At 33.2% G+C, this 19,324-nt stretch overlaps 3 protein-coding genes and 1 pseudogene across 3 annotated transcripts in view; 3 read left to right on the forward strand and 1 right to left on the reverse strand.

Moving 5' to 3' along the window:
• Positions 1-19,324, reverse strand: part of LOC143552580 (mitochondrial import inner membrane translocase subunit TIM10-like) — a 117,798-nt gene that overhangs the window by 42,607 nt on the left and 55,867 nt on the right. The window lies entirely within an intron of this gene.
• Positions 561-2,045, forward strand: LOC143552594 (cytochrome P450 77A2 pseudogene; annotated as a pseudogene).
• LOC143552573 (mitochondrial uncoupling protein 2-like) lies at positions 7,585-11,338 on the forward strand. Its single transcript, XM_077042752.1, has 9 exons — positions 7,585-7,671; positions 8,195-8,413; positions 8,482-8,560; positions 9,231-9,364; positions 9,444-9,542; positions 9,641-9,745; positions 10,898-10,972; positions 11,050-11,136; positions 11,219-11,338. The coding sequence occupies exons 1-9, from the start codon at positions 7,600-7,602 to the stop codon at positions 11,240-11,242; spliced, it is 894 nt and encodes a 297-aa protein (XP_076898867.1). The 5' UTR covers positions 7,585-7,599; the 3' UTR covers positions 11,243-11,338.
• LOC143552574 (serine/arginine-rich splicing factor SR45a-like) lies at positions 15,535-18,415 on the forward strand. Its single transcript, XM_077042753.1, has 5 exons — positions 15,535-15,620; positions 15,703-15,814; positions 17,820-17,969; positions 18,126-18,194; positions 18,352-18,415. Exons 1-4 carry the CDS (start codon positions 15,535-15,537, stop codon positions 18,147-18,149), a joined length of 372 nt encoding a protein of 123 aa, XP_076898868.1. The 3' UTR covers positions 18,150-18,194; positions 18,352-18,415.

Below are 19,324 nucleotides of genomic sequence, written 5' to 3' on the forward strand. Positions count from 1 at the left end.
ACTTCATTATTACGAAGGTGATGAGAAATTAGGCTGGTGGAAAAGTCGGCGGCCGACAGGAACATGTCTACCAAGTTTTATACATGTGGCGTTCAATTATTGGTGTAATGAAATAGGCAGGTTTTGCAATGGACAAAATTAAGCTGGGTAAATTTGCAAGGACATTTTGGGATTTATGCTAATGGACATTATGATCATTTTACTTAACTTATTTCATCAATCTAACATTGAGGGCATTTACTTTTGAACATTTCATTATCTCCATAGTTGTTTTATCACCAGAGTATGCAGTATGAACACGTTCAAATATTCACTACATCATATTTACCTAACCAAATTTTAATGGTTAAATAGTTCCTTTAAAAAAGAAAAGAAAATATGATTATTTATTTACTTATTTACCTAACCATCATCATATTTATTTATGATACTTTTTACTGCACACACATTCTATGATTCTCATGTTACATAACTTTGACAGATGTTAACGTACTTACAAAAATAGCTCAGACACCTGTGAATACACACACAAACTCTTAAACCCTCCATCACCCTCTCATCAATGGAGTTCTCTAACACCATCCTCTTCACCACACTCACTTTCTTCATATCCATCATCTTCACCCTCATCAGCGCTAAACCGCGCCTTAACCTCCCTCCCGGACCACCCGGTTGGCCCATCTTCGGCAACCTACTCCAAATCGCAGCTTCGGGCAAACCATTCTTCCAATATGTCCGAGAACTGCTACCCGAATACGGTCCCATCATGACTCTCCAAATGGGAGCTCGAACCATGATCATACTCTCCCGAGCGGATATTATTCACCAAGCATTGATCGAGCAGGGTCATGTTTTTGCTACCCGACCACCCGAGAATCCGACTAGAGTGTTATTCAGTTCCAACAAGTTTAGTGTCAATTCGGCATTGTATGGTCCGGTTTGGAGGTCGTTACGTAGGAATATGGTGCAGAATGTGCTTAGTGTTAGTAGGTTGCGTATGTTTAGGAGTGTTAGAATAATGGCTATGGATAAGCTTATAAATAAGTTGAAGTCGGAAGCCGCGGAAAATGGAGGTGCGGTTTGGGTGTTGAAGAATGCGCGGTTCGTGGTGTTTTATATACTTTTGACTATATGTTTTGGAGTCGAGATGGATGAGATATCGATTATGAATATTGACGAAATGTTGAAAACGGTGTTGATGACTATCCATCCGAGGTTAGATGACTTTTTGCCGTTGCTGAGGCCTCTGTTCTATAAGCAGTGGAAGCGAGCATCTCGAGTGAGAGAGCAGCAGCTCGCGATGCTGGTTCCGCTTATAGAATAGAGGTGGAGAACTCAGGCAATGAAAGGCCCTGCGTCGCTGGAGTTCTCTTATGTGGACACTCTGTTTGATTTGTCGGTGGAGGGACGAGACCACCCACCGACAGATCCAGAGATTGTTACACTCTGTTTAGAGTTTCTCAATGGTGGGGCCGACTCAACCTCCACCGTCATCGAATGGGCCATCGCAAGGTTAATCAAACGACCTTCCATCCAATCACGCATCCTCGACGAGATAAAATCGGTGGTGGGTACAAGCCGACGAAAAATAAGCGAAAAAGATGTCGTATCTAAACGCGTTCGTAAAAGAATTATTACGAAAACACCCTCCTAGTTACATCACTTTGACGCATTCGGTTACCGAAGAAGTAAAACTCGCGGGATTTGATATTCCAACGGGTAGCCACATTGAGATATACATTCCCGGGATTGGAGAGGACCCGAAACTATGGACCGAACCGGATAGATTTTATCCGGATAGGTTTGTTTCGGGTGGTGACAATGCGGATGTAACGGGTGTGTGTGGAATGAAGATGATTCCGTTCGGGGCGGGGCGGAGGATATGCCCAGGTTCGGGCATGGGGATGATGGTTGTGAGTTTGATGATTGCTCGGATGGTTCAAGAGTTTGAATGGAGGCCTTGGCCGGAGAATAGTAAGGTGGATTTTAGCGAGAAGTTGGAGTTTATGGTGGTGATGAAGAATACTTCTAGAGTTCGAGTTTGATGCCAATGGTGGTTTAGCACTTTAGCATGAGTATGTTGTTTTTTGGTTTATCTTGTTTAAGTTTTAAGGGAAACGTCCATTTTAGTATTTTATTACTCGGATTATGGAAATCAATGACCATCACCAAAATTAGTGATAACTAGTTTTTTACTAGTGTGTTAGGACATGCGGATTTATTTGTTTCTCGACATATAGTTGGTATCTTTTTCACCGTCTTGGTTAATAAGAAAACCTTACTAAGTGACACTAGAAGCTAATCGGGATGCTATACATAAAGAATTAGGATATAGCCCGTGTGATACACGAGTGGTTAAAAAGTAAACAAAAAAGTTAAATTAATAATAACATACCTTATAGATTTATAAGATATAAGTAAATTTTTATTTCTAAAATACATAGATTAGTAAGAATATTTTGTATTTGTATTTTAAAAGAAATCAAAATGAAAAAGGTTGTGAATCTATAACAGTTAAGAAAAGAGAAGGTTAATATCAATTTATCCTAGTTGAGTTGGTAAGGCACAGACATTTTAAAAATAAGGTAGCGAGTTTAATTCATACGGTGAAGAGTAGTTGAATGACAAATGAAAATAATGTGTTGCTTTAATAATATAGGTAGATCTGCTGCCTAATTGCAAAAGACGCATATGCAACAACCATCATCGGTTAATTGTGAGTACTTAGTCATTTATATACAAATGTTGTAGTATTAGTTATACAAAATATGTTTGTCATCTTCTATTAGTTGCACATGAGATATAATATGAGTATAAGAAGACTACACATTTTCAAATGATAATTCATGGTGTCGTACATAAATCTTAACTGCTCATATGCCAGCGCGATGCAACGGGTAACAACATTTAAAGGCTGTTAGCGAGCCAAGCCTAGGTTAGCTCGAGTTCGACTCAAACTTAATGCGTGCCGACTCAACTTAGCTCGAAATTAACGTTGAAATCTTAAACTCGGGTTCAACTTGATTAAAAATCAAGCTGACTCCCTTTACTCAATTTGGGACTACGATATATTTTTGCAATTGTAATTATTTTAACTCTTAAGTTTTATATAAGCTTACCTTTTTATTTTTTCATATATGTTTTATAGTTTTATATAATATAGTATATATTATAGTTACAAAATTTTTTTTTACTTGAAGTTGTTTCACATTTAAAAATAGATTACAATTACTTCTTTTCACCTAAAACTGCATCACCTTAAAAAAATTTTATCTAATGGTAAGAGAATTATTAAACACGTGCTGTCATGGAACTTAAATAAATTAAATGGATTAGGAAAAATTTAGAAATAATTTAAGAAACTTACTTTATGTTTGAAAATTTCGAACAGAACGTCCATGAGGATATGTAGTTTGTTGTGAAGCTGGTAGTCGGTGTGAGATAAAGAATCAGGTTCTCTCAACTTATATGTTTAACAATTTTGAACGAAACATCCACGAGAATACTAATATAAAGTGATACGGGAAACAAACTCTAATTTGAACACTGCCTATGGAAGTGCGATAACAGTAACATTAGAAAAAACAACAGCATGCATTTTAATCATTGTAATATGCGTGTTATATAATAGTTTGCGCCATGTTAAACCGATGAAATAATAAATTTTATTTTATATGATTATACATTTATGTCAGTCAACATAATACATATATTCTTTTGAAGTAAAAATGCGTCTATATTTATTCATATATAGTTTTAATATTTATGATTTCGTGATTTATTTAATTTTTGATTTCGTTGTTTCCCTCATTTTTACTCATAAATAATTGAAAATAATTTCATGTATTCAAAATATATATACTTTGAAGTAGGGCTGGCAATTTATACACGAGACACGAATACACGACACGTACCTACACGACTTTAACAGGTAACGGTAAGGCTTAACAGGTTTCGTGTACTAAACAGGTAGACACGAATTTACCTGTTAATTTTCGTGTCTAAACAGGTAAAATGCCTGTTTACCTGTAAGTACATGGTTAGATGTTTATAATTATATATATATATAATATTATAATTATAAACTATTATTATCAATTTATCCCCAAACCCTAACTCCCGTTTCCACTTTCACGTTTCCAAACCCTAACTCACTTCTCCATCACCGCCGCCACTTCTCCGGCCAAACCTCTCTTCGCCCACTGCCCTTATCTGGTGATTCCTCTGCCACCACTTCTCAGCCGACACCACTTCCTCACCGGACTTTCTCAATTTCTCCTCTCCGTTGTCAGAGCCGCCGCCGCCCGCCAGGGCTTCCTTCTACTTAGTAATGTTGCTTGATAAAACTATATGAATATGCCTAATTGTCTATATGATTAATATGACTAATTGACTATACTTATTTTGTGTGTAGGTTTGATTGTTTGCTTGCTTGGAATTGAAGATTTGAGAAGAAAGACCAATTGGAGCTTGGAAGTTTGGAACTTGATGTTGTTTGATTATAATTCGGATGCTTTATTTTAAGACTTTTATGAACTTTCAACGACTTTTGTTTGCTTGTTATTGTTTGCTTATATGGGTTTTTGTCTTAAAATTGTTAAGGATCATAGATTTATGTTTTATTTTAAGACTTCTATGAATTTTTGACGACTTTTATTTCCCTAAACAGGTTGTCAAATTTGTGTTGCTAAACAGCTCTTATCGTGTATTACAGATATTAACAGGTTTGTGTTCGTGTTTAGGATACAGGTACACGAAAAGTTTTCGTGTCGTGTACAGGTATACCCATTTCGTGTTTGTGTCTTATCGTGTACGGGTACACGCGATATGCCAGCCCTACTTTGAAGTGGAATGATGTTTCACATATTGATTATATAACAAATAATAGACACGATGTTAGAATAATATAAGGAATGTGATTTTGGTTTATCATGCTTTAATTGTGTTTGGTAAAAATAAATATGTAAAATTATGATATATCTCATTTGACATCAGATTATAGAATAATATTTTAATAAACAAATTTCAATTTTGTTAGCTTCAAAGGGAAAATTGGTTTCTAGGAGTGTAATTTGAAGTTTGTAACCACACCACATTATAATAATGCTTAATTGGCTTGTACATTATTGCATAGTAAACTTATACATTATAATTGATAAGTCGGTATTGAATAAAATTTACATTGAAACGTTGCAAAAAATATGTACGTCACAATGGTAAGTTCGGTTTTTTTATAGCATACTATATTAAAAAATATATAAAGAATAAGAATTTTAAATAAAGTTGTCAAATTAAGTGTTAAAGATGGGGGGGGGGGGGGTGATAATGTAAGAATCTTTAAAATTTACAAAAGGTAATTATAATTAAAAGGTATAAATTGTAACAATTTTAATTAATATGAAGACACACCTAATATTTGATGTTTCAATAACCCTTTTGCCCATCTTAAAACTTGTAATATGTGCTTTATAAGTTGTAAAACTTTTAAAATTATACTCTTATTTTTACCATCACTCAGCAGAGATAATAAGTACAATTGATGAATAGTACATTTATGTGAGACAAAGAGACTTTTATAATTAATAGGTTTTAATTACTGAAGAAAATTAATAAAATATGCCTTTAAAAGATCATTGACAAAAAAAAAAGAATATATTTCAGTCAAGTTTTCGCATTAAGGACGACGTTAATTTCAACCGCAGATGTTTGTGGTTCCAAAGCCCGAGGGAGATGTACGTGGAGACATTGGCTGAGGAAAGGGAGGTGTTCGTAGGAATTGCCAAAATGATTTGGTTCTTAAAGGCTTAAGCGCATTCAATTTAGGACCAATAATATAATTGTTAATAACAAAGGTTGTTATTATTGTGTCACTCCTAAACTCGTTTGTCACTAAAAATTGAAACGACTGTTAGATAGATCCTCAAATAACCGTTTCAAAATGTGAATTTTTATTATTTGAACGCTGCTCTTCAAATTCAAACAATCGTTTGAAAATCAGAGGCTATGATTTGAGATATTAACTTACCGTTTGACTAGATGCATCAAACGTTGTTTAGAAAACAGGGATTAGGTGCGTACTTTTAATAATTTTTTTTCCATGTTGAAAAAACAATATAAAGTTGCTTAGAAAATGACACTTGAACTAGTGTAAGCGAACTACCTTGGCTATATCGACCAATGAAATCATGCCACTTATTGACCCACACATATAAGTGCATATATTTTAACATAAGTTGATAGGCATATCAACCACATGATTTTTTATCCTAAAGGAATCAGGAAAAATACACGAATGCATCTAATTTAAAATTATATAATATTTGTTTAAGTGCATACTTTTATAAAAAAGTTTATACAAAATTTAAACGTATCAAATAAATAACATATTTATACTATATATAATACATGAGACAAGGGTAAATTAAGACACTTGATTTTAAGAATTTTACAAATCCTAATGCATAAATTATATGTGTAACAAAGAGTAAACCTGTCTTTTAAATACAATTCACATAACTTACAAGTTTGCCCCATCATCTTTAATCATATTATGTTTTTAATTTTAATCTTAAACTAACTTCCCACCACGATTTTTAAACGACCATAATTTTTTAGTACGCTAATATTTTTGTAAAAAAAGTGCACCATAAAATCGAGCATTTTATTCTTTTTAATTTGAGTATGATATTGTTATAATTCTTTCAATTTTAAAAAATTAATAAGCTACGTAAGGGTGCTCGATGTCGGTTTTTTATGGTTTGTAAGTTAAACTTGTGAGCCCAACCATTAGTTTCGATTTTTCGTCGTCCAAACCAAAATTGAATCATTGAAAATTGAAACTGAATCGTTACCAACTCTCTTATATATAACAAAATAGGAAAAATGATAATTTTAGCTACATAAATGGTAAAGATTAATGGAACACCTAGGATGCGAAATTATATCAAGAACGAAGATTATAAAAAATCATACTGGAATTAAGTTAATTTAAAGTTGCAATAGTCATGTTTACTTGTATTAAAAAAGAATTTGTTTATTTATATCTTAACTATATCTAACATATATAACACAACTTGTCAAATACTAAATAATAAAAGAGATTAAAATGCATACAACATTTAAGTTTGGTCTGATTTCATATGGCCGGTTTTCAGCATAATCCATGAACCAAACCTTTAGCTACGGTTTTAAAATTTTGAAACCAACCAACCGAGTGAAAGTAAAAAAAAAAAAAAAACCGATCGTGAAACCAAACTAATGACTGGTTTAAAAGGTTTAAAGGCTTTAAACCGAAACATGAACACTTTTAATTGTTATGTGATTCGCAGGGTTTACGTTCGAACACCCGCCGCATCACGCGGGCATCCGCGTAGCATATAGAAACACACATATTCATAAAGCAGATAAGTGTAAAAACTAAAAAGGCCAGGAAATACAGTGAATAAAATAATAAATACTCAACCGTCGTACACTTCAACAGTTGATGTAGGAGGATAACCAGCGTCACCGCCCCCAGCTGAATCCACAATAAATGACAAATCACTTTTCTTCGATCTAACGACACCAAAACCCTAGCTCCTCACTTCCACATCTCCGGTTATGGCGGATCTCAACCAGATCTCCTTCGCCGGAACCTTCTTCTGCAGCGCGTTCGCCGCCTGTTTTGCTGAGGTTTATCTCCATTCCTTCAATTCGACTCTAATTGCTTCCGTTTTTGTTAGCAGAGTGTTAGATTTGTAGCTCGTACTGTTAGCAGGAGTGATTTTATCGTCGAATGTGTGCATTATTTCGTAATCCGCATCTGCAATTGTGGTTACTGTTATGCTGTTTATTTATCTAAGTGTGTTGATACGCCTAAAACAGTTAAATACTTAAATGAAATATTGCTATTCTAGGGAAGAGTAATTTAATTGTTGAATGCGCATATCATTTCGTAATCTGCGTCTGCAATTTGTGTTTAATGCTATCATGTTTATGTATGTAAGTATTTTGATATAACTAATAAAAACTTAAATGAATTATTGTTATTTTAATAGTTGAAAGTGTGTATCATTTCATAATATGCATATGTACAATCATTTAATTTGTTATTAGTTATATCAAAATACTTACATACATAAACATAATGACATTAAACACTTTCTGCAATTTGTGTTTAATGTCATTTTTTTTTGGATTTCCTTATATTATGCAGTTATGTACAATCCCTCTCGACACTGCTAAAGTTCGACTTCAACTTCAAAAACGTGCAACATTAGGAGAAGAATATGGTACATCAAAGTACAAGGGTCTCTTAGGTACTGTTGCAACTATAGCACAAGAAGAAGGTTTAATTGCACTTTGGAAAGGTATTATACCTGGATTACATCGCCAGTTTATATATGGAGGCTTAAGGATCAGTTTATATGAACCTGTAAGTATCAAGTATCCAGGTTAACTGGCTGGTGATTCATTTAATATAATATTATTTTTGTTATGCAGGTGAAGGCTTTTTGTGTTGGTGGTAATATGCTTGCGGAGGTTTCATTATTTCAGAAAATACTTGCTGCTTTGATTACAGGCGAGTGATTTTATGATGTTTTCTTTAGAGGTGACACTATTTAATTCACTCGTTTGACTTGTTCTAGATAAAACACTATCCGGATCAGTCCATTTATTTATAAAGTTCATACAATTTAACTTTTACTTTTTGTCTTCACTATCTTCTCTTTAATCTTGGTACATATCACCCTATCCAATTCTATCTGATCTTTAGGCCTGAAAACAAACTGAACGTTCAGTGAACCGTTCTTCGAGAAGTTTGTTTTTTTGTACATTTAGTTAAATGAACAAACATGAACACATGTCTCGTTCATTCATTTATATTTGTGAACGTTCCGTTCATTTAAACTAGTTTATGGTCGTTAGTTTATGTTTGTGTAAGTTCATTCATTTACATTCGTTAATATACCCATTTAAACTTGGTGTAGTTTCAATAACTTGGTTTTAACTCGTTCGTTTATACTGTTAACGAACAAACACAAATGAACATGAACAAGGAAAACCTGTTTGTTTAATTATGCATGTTCCGCCGTTTATTTGGTTAAAGTTAAACGTATGAACATGAACATTCTCAGTTCGTGTTTGCTCGGTTCGTTTACAAGCCTACTAATTTTGATAAAGACCGCCAATTTTTCTGTAATAAAGATAGTGATCACCAACCCTTAATTAACATGTTTCTCATCAAACAGGAGCTATAGCAATTACATTGGCTAATCCAACCGATTTAGTGAAAGTACGCCTTCAAGCTGAAGGTAAACTGCCACCTGGTGCACCACGGCGGTACACTGGTGCTTTAAACGCGTATTACACCATACTGAAAGAGGTAAGTAACAATTTGGGCTACTTTTGACCCGTTAGTGATAAAATATATAACACTTATCAAAATTGAGATGCCAAAACAGGAAGGGTTAATGGCACTTTGGACTGGTTTGGGCCCAAATATTGCTAGAAATGCTACTGTTAATGCTGCAGAACTCGCGAGTTATGATCACGTGAAACAGGTTTGAATTGTGTCAACTATTTTACTTAGTTGTCAGAATTTGTTGCTTCTTCTACTTGCTTACTCGTTTGTATTCTTGTTTTTGGTCAACTTTTGTAGTTCGTTTTGAAAATCCCAGGGTTCACGGACAGTATATTCACACATCTACTTGCCGGTTTAGGTGCAGGGTTTTTTGCAGTATTGATCGGTTCACCTGTTGATGTGGTAAAGTCATTGTTTTTATGGGTTGTTCTTTTTTCATAGTTATAAATAAGGGAGAATTTCATATATACCCCTAAAAACTTGATACAATATCATATATACTCCTAGAAACAAGATGAAACATCATATATATACACCCAACCCAAACTTAATATATCATATGCACCCAATTTAAACAATTTTTTCTAAGGACCATTTTACCCGTATGATGTTTTTAACCTATCAAATTCTTTTTAATTATAACTATATAAGTATATATAGAAAAGAAAGGTGTTGGAAAGTTCATTAGATGATATGAGTTTGGTCGATAAATCTTATGTAGACAATTAGTTTTTATAAATGTAGTTAAAAAGTTATAATTTATGTACCCCTATTGAGTTTCAATTTATGCTACCTCGTTGTCTCGTCACAAGTGGGATGATTTGGCTTGTTCACAAATCGTCCCTGTTTTAAAATAAATTGTCCAGTTTTAGACATTTTATACCAATAAATCAATGGTTAAGTCAATGTCCTGTTATGATTTCTACTCATACTTAAATTTTATCACTAGCTGTTATAATAAATAGAAATATTTTTGTTAAATATTTTTATTAGTACTATATACAACTTGTAGACGCAACAACTCACACCTGATGAGAAAATCCAAAACATCTGGGATGGGTATGTGACATTTTAACAAATTCCCCCTCAAGTTTATAAAAAAATGAGAAGGTTACAAAGACTTGTTTTTTATGAAGTATGTAATACCCATATTCTGAGAAAAATATTGTTATGGGCTAACTATAACGTTAAGTAAATTACACTTTTCATCCTTTAAGTTTATAGCCTTTTCAGAAATTGTCATGGGTATATAGATTTTATATTTTTAGGAAGAATAAGAGTAAAAATGGTCATTTATCGAATTGTTTTTGATCAAATGGATAAATTTGATATTTAACTAGTTTTTAAGGGGATACATGACGTTTGAAGTTTGGATTGGGCATATAATATTTATATGATGTTTCAAAATCTTTTAAGGGTATACCAATTTCTCCTTAACAATAATGAATGTAGTAAATAAGACTACAAGAACCATACATTTAAAGCAATATCTAACTGGTTCTTTTTCTAATCTGTCTGATCTCTTATTGTCACATGCAATTTCTGTTTTCGCAGGTGAAGTCTAGAATGATGGGAGAATCGGTTTACAAAAGTACAGTTGATTGTATTGTTAAAACCTTACGAGTCGAGGTAAAGTTATATTTGTCATGTTTTGAATAACTATATTCTGTTGTCATGTTGTGATTATTTGGGTTCCTGTTTTGCAGGGAGCCCTTGCATTTTACAAAGGATTCCTACCAAATTTCGGTAGGTTAGGATCATGGAATGTTATAATGTTTTTGACACTTGAGCAAGTAAGATCTCTTAACAAAGAATTTGCTCCAAACCTGAGATTTATTTATCAACATTTATTTTGATTTTTGACTTGCATTACAGGCAAAAAAAATATTTTCAGTATAGTATCCCTAACTCCACGTGTTGTTCGTTCCATTATTGCATTCTTTGGTGACGGTTCAGGTAATGTTATAGTTCATGTTGCCTACTGTCATGAACATGTAGTTCAATTTTTACATTCGTATGGATTCAAGTGAGATAAAAATTTACATATGAACTGTCATTTGATTTACGCAATATATACCTTGTATTTACGTTCTAAATGTATATACCTTGTTTACCTAGCAAACACTGGTTTCATAAGAGATCGTTCATTTAAATTGAAATTTAATATGATCCACTACACGCACACACAATATATATAAGTATTATATAGATATAAATATTATCATCCACTATTTTTTTATGATTTAGTTTTAAACTAGTGTTATACTGTTATGAGGAGCCTTAATCAAATACCACACAATAAAACTTTGATGAACAAATCTGTATGAATGAGCATAGATGATTTTTATAGAAATAAGACAAAAGAATTTAGTAAACTTTAATCACTTTATTTGTTCTAACAAACATTAATAATTTCAATTTTAGATTAAAAAACAAGTTTTTTATTTGTTTTTTTTATAAGCAATATTTTACTCCTAAATCCATTTAACCCGTCTACTACATGCCTGCAACGGGATTTGAAGACCTCCAGAGGTATAGGACACCATTAGATTAAAACACTAGAATGTTAAAAGGAACAAAAGTATAAATATGATAAATGAAATTACAATATAAATTTTATACTTATTATGTGTAGTTTCTAGAATTCGTTGGGTTATAATATGAAATTTCAAAAGATAACATGCCAGAGAATATACGAAATTGGAATTACAACCGTCCACGTCACCGCTGCATAACTACCACCACACGGTTGTTAACTCTCCTGCCCCGCCATCACCAACGCCACCACCAAAACCACCATTGCCCCGCCCCCACCAAAAAAAAACCACCATCGCATTCCAACTTCTTTAACAAATTAACAAATCAACTAGAGTATAATATCAAACAAAAGGCTAATTTCTATTTCTTTAACAAGTTTCAATTCCGTCACATTCTAATCCCTCTTTGACACAGTACAACACAATTACTTTTAATTTAGTGTTTTATTCTAATCTTTCTCACATATTATGTTTTCAGTAAAATGTACCAAGTGATGAATTAGCTTTAGTTAGGGGTTCAAAAGTTAGGGGGCCATGCGCTTGAGCTATGTAGTACTCCGACACTTAAGTCTGTTGGATGTCTGGATCCATATTGTGTGGTCTTTGTAAGGTTAATAATTTATGACACGGACATGTTAATACGACACGAGATGACACGAAGTTAATAAATTTCGTGTTTGACCTTAACAAGTTTCATGTTTTAAACAGGTTGACATGTTTAAGAACAATTAAATTCATGTCTAAACAGATTAAACACATGTTAACTAGTTAATAACCTGTTATTAACCTATTTTTATTTTTTATTTAAAAAAGATGTATATCCAGCACACCCACCTTTATACGCACGCACTATACCCAGCCTTATTACATTTGTATGCATATACCTAAATCATTTTATTTTTTTTCATAGTTGATTACACATTCCATCAATGTAACATTTATTTTTAGATGATGAGATGTATATTTTTGAATGATAACTCAAAAAAAAAAAGGAAAAAGGAAAAGTGAGGATATATTGGATTTTAGCACAACCTGAGTTAGAAACACTTTTATGTAAATTATTAGCGCTATGCATATTTCTTCATATCTTGTTTTTTTTCATAACTGATTATAACTTTGTAGTTTATGAGATTGGCTATTTGGGTATTTGACCTAAATAGGTTCTTTCGTGTTAACCTGCTTCTAAATAGGTTCGTGTTTTTGTTTGACTAAAATGAAACGATAAGTTATCTTGTCGTGTTTGTGTCTAGCATCTTAGGTCATCATGTCTTTTTGTGTCATGTCATGTCTTATCATGTTGTGTCTTGCTATATTATGGCAACCCTAGTCATTTGTGTGTCTACGTAGTATGTAATGGTGATAGTATATAAAGAGTTTCGACTGTTAGAACAAGTGACAACCTCAACCTCTCATATATTTTAAGGTAAAAATTTAGACTATCCTTAATAGGTCATATTCAAGTTAGGCCCGTCAAAATTGGGCTCACATAGATTGGATCTAAACAATGGCCTTTGGGCCTTTGATTCAATTAGGATGGCATCTCTGAATTTACCTCGTGTATGAACATAGAAAATATAATGAACAATTGACACACAATCAATAAACAGATTTAAACGAATAGTAGTAAAAGAATTATTTATTTAAAATGTTAAAGTTATCATGTTGGGAAAATTATCAAAATAAATATGCTTGACTACATCCATCAAAATAAATATACAACTCTAGTCTACACTTTATAATCATCTCCATCTTAGTCTAACCCTAATTCGCCACGTACACATATTCTGGTTAAGGAGGCTCTAGTCGTCACTTTTTGAACGGTAAATGATTTAGAGGCACGCGTGTCAAGTAATGGTTGGTCAGAAAGTATGTCTCGCTAATTTTATAAATTTCAATGCTCTAAAAATTCAGCTAAAGACAGCTTAAAGTTAGCCTCTTTAACCGATTGTACTTCGTGATGTAATCTAATTGATCTTGAAACAGTTGTCACCATAGTTGTAAACTAAATAAAAGTCAAATTTTAATTTTAAAAAACTTGGTCATAAGTCACAGCATATTTATTTTAGTACTTTTTTATTTATTTACTAGGATAATAACCCGTGTTACACACGGGTGAAAAACACATCAACAAACAATATAAAATATAGATTTTCAAATTTTAAATTTATAGGTCATAAAAATAAATTAATATTAGTGAAACTTGGGAAAAGGCGTATTAGGAACAAAAAATCATAATATATAAACATAATTTTAAGTAACAAACATATTAAATATCATATCGATTAACCGATAATTTTTTTTAAAAAAGCATACCTTTAAACCCTAAATAGATTAAAATATAAATCGATTAATAGGAATAAATTAAATATCAAATCTATTAACTGTTAGTATAAAAAAAATCATGCAGTTAAACCCTAAATCCAATAACAGTGAATCAATTTGATGTTGTTTTTCACAAAAATCGATTGAACACTAAAATATAAATCATACCTGATAGTTGCAAACAATGAGCATATTTGATGTTGTTTGGATTATGAAACCGAAAAATCATGAATAACCGGTTATAGATGAGGCGAAGAATCTTGTCACAAACGATAGGGAGTGTTACGATTTTTGAGCGAAGCATGTGCCTTTTAAAGAAGAAACGATGGACAATTAAACCTTGTAAATTTAATAAGTTTTTTAATTCTAATAATAATTAGAATAATTAATATCATAATTACATTAATAAGTTACAAAAATATAAAAGTCAATATATTAAAATTTTATTGTGAATAAATGAAAATTAGATTTATAAAAGGTTGATAACATGAAAGCCTATGTGAACAACCCAGGTAAAGTAAATGTGGACAAAATTATGTTGCTTTAGAAATATATTAGTTAGATTTTTTAGACGGTTTTAGAAAACCAATAAATTAACTTAGTGGTGGAGTGGTAAGAGAAAAACTTTGTGTTTTTAATTTAATTAAAGCAGATTTAAAGGTGTATTTGGCGTCCGCATCCAGAAGCTTCTGTTCCATTCGGGGCATCCACGTGTGCGGTAGTAACTTCCGTTTCCGTAAAGTGTTGATATTCCATCAGCAGGCACATATTAGATCGATCAATCGAGACAAATCAAATCAAATCAAATCAAAACATCAGCCATCCATCAAAAATCCACTGCTCGTTTGCAAATTGTTAAGGTGAATAATCTGTTCATTCCTCTATATCATAAGTTGTTTTCAGATGAATTACGTTTTGTAAATGATTATTGATAGATCTGATTGTAATTCGTATCGTGTTTTGACCCCTCCACATGTACTTGTACAAGTTTACATTTTTATAATTTTAACCTCACGAATGATAAAATTGAAAATTATGAATGGATTTTTTAAATGTTTATAACTCAACTAGGATTAATTCTTTTTTTTTTTCTTAATTGGTATAAACTCACTAACCTTCCATTTTATTACTTTTAAAATACAAATACAAATTATTCTTACCAATCTATATATTTTATTAAATTATTTATATCTTATAAATAAATTCATAACATATGATACCTTAATATGTATGTATATTACTAAATTTACCTTTTTTAGCCTGTGTATCGCAGGGGCTCTAAATGATAGTTTTGATGCCAATTCTAATTATGATTCAGCCTGTGTTCTTCAGATGTCATACTCTAGGAGGTCAAGGTCAAGGTACTCTCCTTCACCTTCACCACCACGCAGGCGATACGTATCGAGGTCCAGGAGTCGGTAATAATAATTCATTCATTTAAATCTTCACACAACTTGAACATTTGTGAAAGAGTTAATTACATTTTTGAATTGCTTGCAGGAGCTATGATGCAAGTGACATTGAAAACCCTGGAAACAGTTTGTATGTCACCGGTTTGTCACGCCGTGTCACAAAGAAAGATCTCGAGAGGCATTTCTCAGCAGAGGGAAAGGTAAGTTTCAGATGCTATCTTTTATAAAGTATTTATACCACTCAATTTTTTTAGGCTAAAGAATTCATTCACTTTTGATAGAATGATGAAATATATTTGTTTTTAAATTATTTCATTACAAAAAGGAAAGGAAAAAAAATTTAAAAACGCGATATTATGGTATATATAATTTGTTAAAAAAACAATGATCATCTTTTTATCTAAACTAATCCCTCAACCCGTGATCGGGGATCACAAACCGAATGGATCATAAATAAGATATTTCACTTGCTACAAACAAACCGTTACAACATCCAAATATGACTCCAAATATAAATAATTATATATAATAATAAAAACACAACTAACAAACTAGACACCAATATGATTTTCACAACACCTTCATACAACGACGACATCAACGACTTCATGTAAAGATTGCTTATCGTAAACATTCGACCGTGCGCATTATTAAGCCCCCAAGGCGGACCTTCCAAGCCTGCCACGTGAGCTTGTGCTTTAAAAAATGTATAAATATTTAAAATTTGATTTTAACAACACTCGTGCTTATTCTGCATTGCCTTAATTGCATGATCTGTTGTAAAATCAACTTATAAAGATTTATACATTTTAATTTAAACAGAGAAATCACGACCGGAACTATAGTATCATGGGAGGTAGATCCATGGGTTTAAGCCGTGGGGAACAATTAGTATCGCAAAGCGATCCGGCTCCTTTCTAGACTCTGAGCGATGGCTGGAGCCAAGTCAAGCAATGTGTACGCCCTCGGAAGGTGGATCTATACACAAGGTCTCATCTACCAAATCCGTTGGAAAAAAAATCCACAAAAAGTGGGTATATGTCGTAGAAGGGGCGAATGGTTCCTTTATATAACATTTAGGGAGGATAGGAAATTACCATATTCACATCAGTGGATCCATAAAAAGTCTGCCGACATGACTCGTGACTTCAATAAGTAACAAATAAAAAATATAAATAAAAAAATATTATTATCTCAAATTAAAGAACATGCATAATTAGTTAGTTGCACGTTTCTCATTAATAAACAACACTAGTGATGTTTGTAGTTTTCATTTCCTTTCCCATTATAATAAGGAAACAAGGCATGCGACAAACTCAAAAAATCTTAAATTAATAAAATGCATAACTAGTTAGTTGTACGTTTCTCATTAATAAACAATACTACATTTCCTTTCCCATTATAATAAGGAAACAAGGCATGTGACAAAACTCTTTTTCGAGCGATTATTTTGGTCTTTTTTACCTTTAGTCACACAAGACAATTTTGTAATGAGAATTCCAAAAGAACTTGGACATGAAACATTTGAAATGGATATGAGACTATTTCAAAAGAATTTGCATATTTGTGGTGGATGTGGTATTAATTGAAACTCAGCTGCCTACCCGAACAATCCGTATCTAAACCGAATATATTATTATTCTAAATAATCTTAAAACAATATCATAAATAGTATGCAAAAGCTTTTTATATTTTAAGTCTGTTTTTAAGGTGCGCTTAAGATTGAATTTTGGTTAATGAACATCTGATTAGGTAATTTTAACAGCGTTATAACATAAAAAGAGCATACCCATTACATATCTCGTGGGTATTGAATAGGTGCCTGGCTAGTAAGAGACTGGGTATGGTTGGTTTTATAATTCGATATGACTCATATGAGAAATGGGTATGGGCCCATATCGACTCATTGTCATCTCTATATGAACTGTTGTAAATGGTTATCATTGTTATGATTATTTTATGCACACTGTTGCAGTTTACTGTACTTTCAATATTTAGAAAACCTCATTTTTCAAGTATATTTTCTTAAAGTATATAAAGAGATTATAAAGATTGATAACCCAGGTTTTAGTGAAAAAGTCAAATCATAGCAATTGGATTTCCATTTTGTGTTATTTTTGATAACGAATTTTGTATCGTGAGTGCCAACAATCAACAACTATGAAATCATGGTTTCATGCAATCTCATGAAATGTATTGTGACAGGTGGAAGATGCTCGCCTTGTGATTGATCTTTGGACACGGGAATCTCGTGGATTTGGCTTTGTATCCATGTCGAGTATCAAGGATGCTGATCGGTGCATTAAGTACTTAGACGGTTCTGTTCTCGACGGTCGTGTCATTACTGTGGAGAAGGTAATTTTATCTTATCAGTACCTCGTGTCTGTTGCATTATTTGTGACGCATATCTGAAAAGTTATGTTTATAATTATAGTTTTGTTATCGAGTTATCAAGTTGTTTGCTTTCTTGGATGAAGTGTTTGTTTTGACAGAGGTTGCTGTATGTTGCAGCTCATCATCAGACTCCCAAATTAACAAATCACATCAAAAGCAAATATCAGACTATCAACAACCCAAAGGGTTGTTTATCACTATTTCCCATTTCTTTCATTTTTTTATGTGCAATTTTATTTGATACCAGAGCCTCTTACAAATAATTTATGTTTCCATGCTTATGAAAATGACAATAATCTGTATTTCTGCTTCTTGAACTCATGGCTTTGTTGTTAAATTACAGGCCAGGAGGCGAAGAGGACGCACCCCGACTCCAGGAAGATACCTTGGACTGAGGTCCGCCCATGGTATGTTTGGAAACAAATACATGCATTAATATTGTTATGCATCACAAAGGGTAAACATGACATTTGGCTAACTGTCTATTTGTTGTTGGTTACAGCAGTTCGTCGACGGTCCCCGACGTATTCTCCTTATTCAAGAAGCCGTTCTCCTTGTTACTCGTCTGAAAGAGATAGGAGCAGGTCAAGTTCAAGGTCTTACTCTCCATACTACAGTAGGCGGCGCCGTGGACGATCATACTCTCGTTCTACCTCACCATACAGTAGACGTGGATCCTACTCCAGGAGTCGCCGCCACCGTTCCAGATCTTACACTCCAGAAGATCGTTACTACAGGAGGCGATCATACTCTCGTTCTACCTCCCCATACAGTAGACGTGGGTCCTACTCTAGGAGCAGCCGCCATCGTTCCAGATCTTACACTCCAGAAGATCGCCACTACAGGAGGCGTGGCCGACGCTACTCTAGGGATTATTCACCAGACTACAGAAGTTCAAGCAGGGATTATTCACCTGACTATAGGCGGAGTAGGAGCAGGCGCTATCGGGGTGTTTCTAGAAGTGTGTCTCCTTCTCCAAGGAGGCACTACAGGAGTTGTTCTTCTAGCAGGTCGCCCGTTAGGTCAAGTAGGTATTCTCCAAGTGCGTCCCCCAGATCTCGTTCAAGGAGTTCAAGTTGCAGTGTGAGGAGTAGGTCTGGTTCGCCTAGTAGTTAAAAATAAGAATGAAGTGTGCTTCATGCATGTTGTTTCGGTCAGTTATAGATTCCTGTATTTTATGAGTGTGTGGTTGTATTTACTTTAGACTTGTTTTGCTAAAATGTGTTTTATTATGTTTTCTATGACAAAACAAATGCCTGATATATTACTTTTTTTTTTGGTTGGACGACATCAAGTTGATTTTAATTTCTAAACAT

Source organism: Bidens hawaiensis, unplaced genomic scaffold (genome assembly GCF_021521415.1).
Source record: "Bidens hawaiensis isolate Kalapana, Puna unplaced genomic scaffold, B.hawaiensis_p1.1 tig00016945_1, whole genome shotgun sequence".
NCBI lineage: Eukaryota > Viridiplantae > Streptophyta > Magnoliopsida > Asterales > Asteraceae > Bidens > Bidens hawaiensis.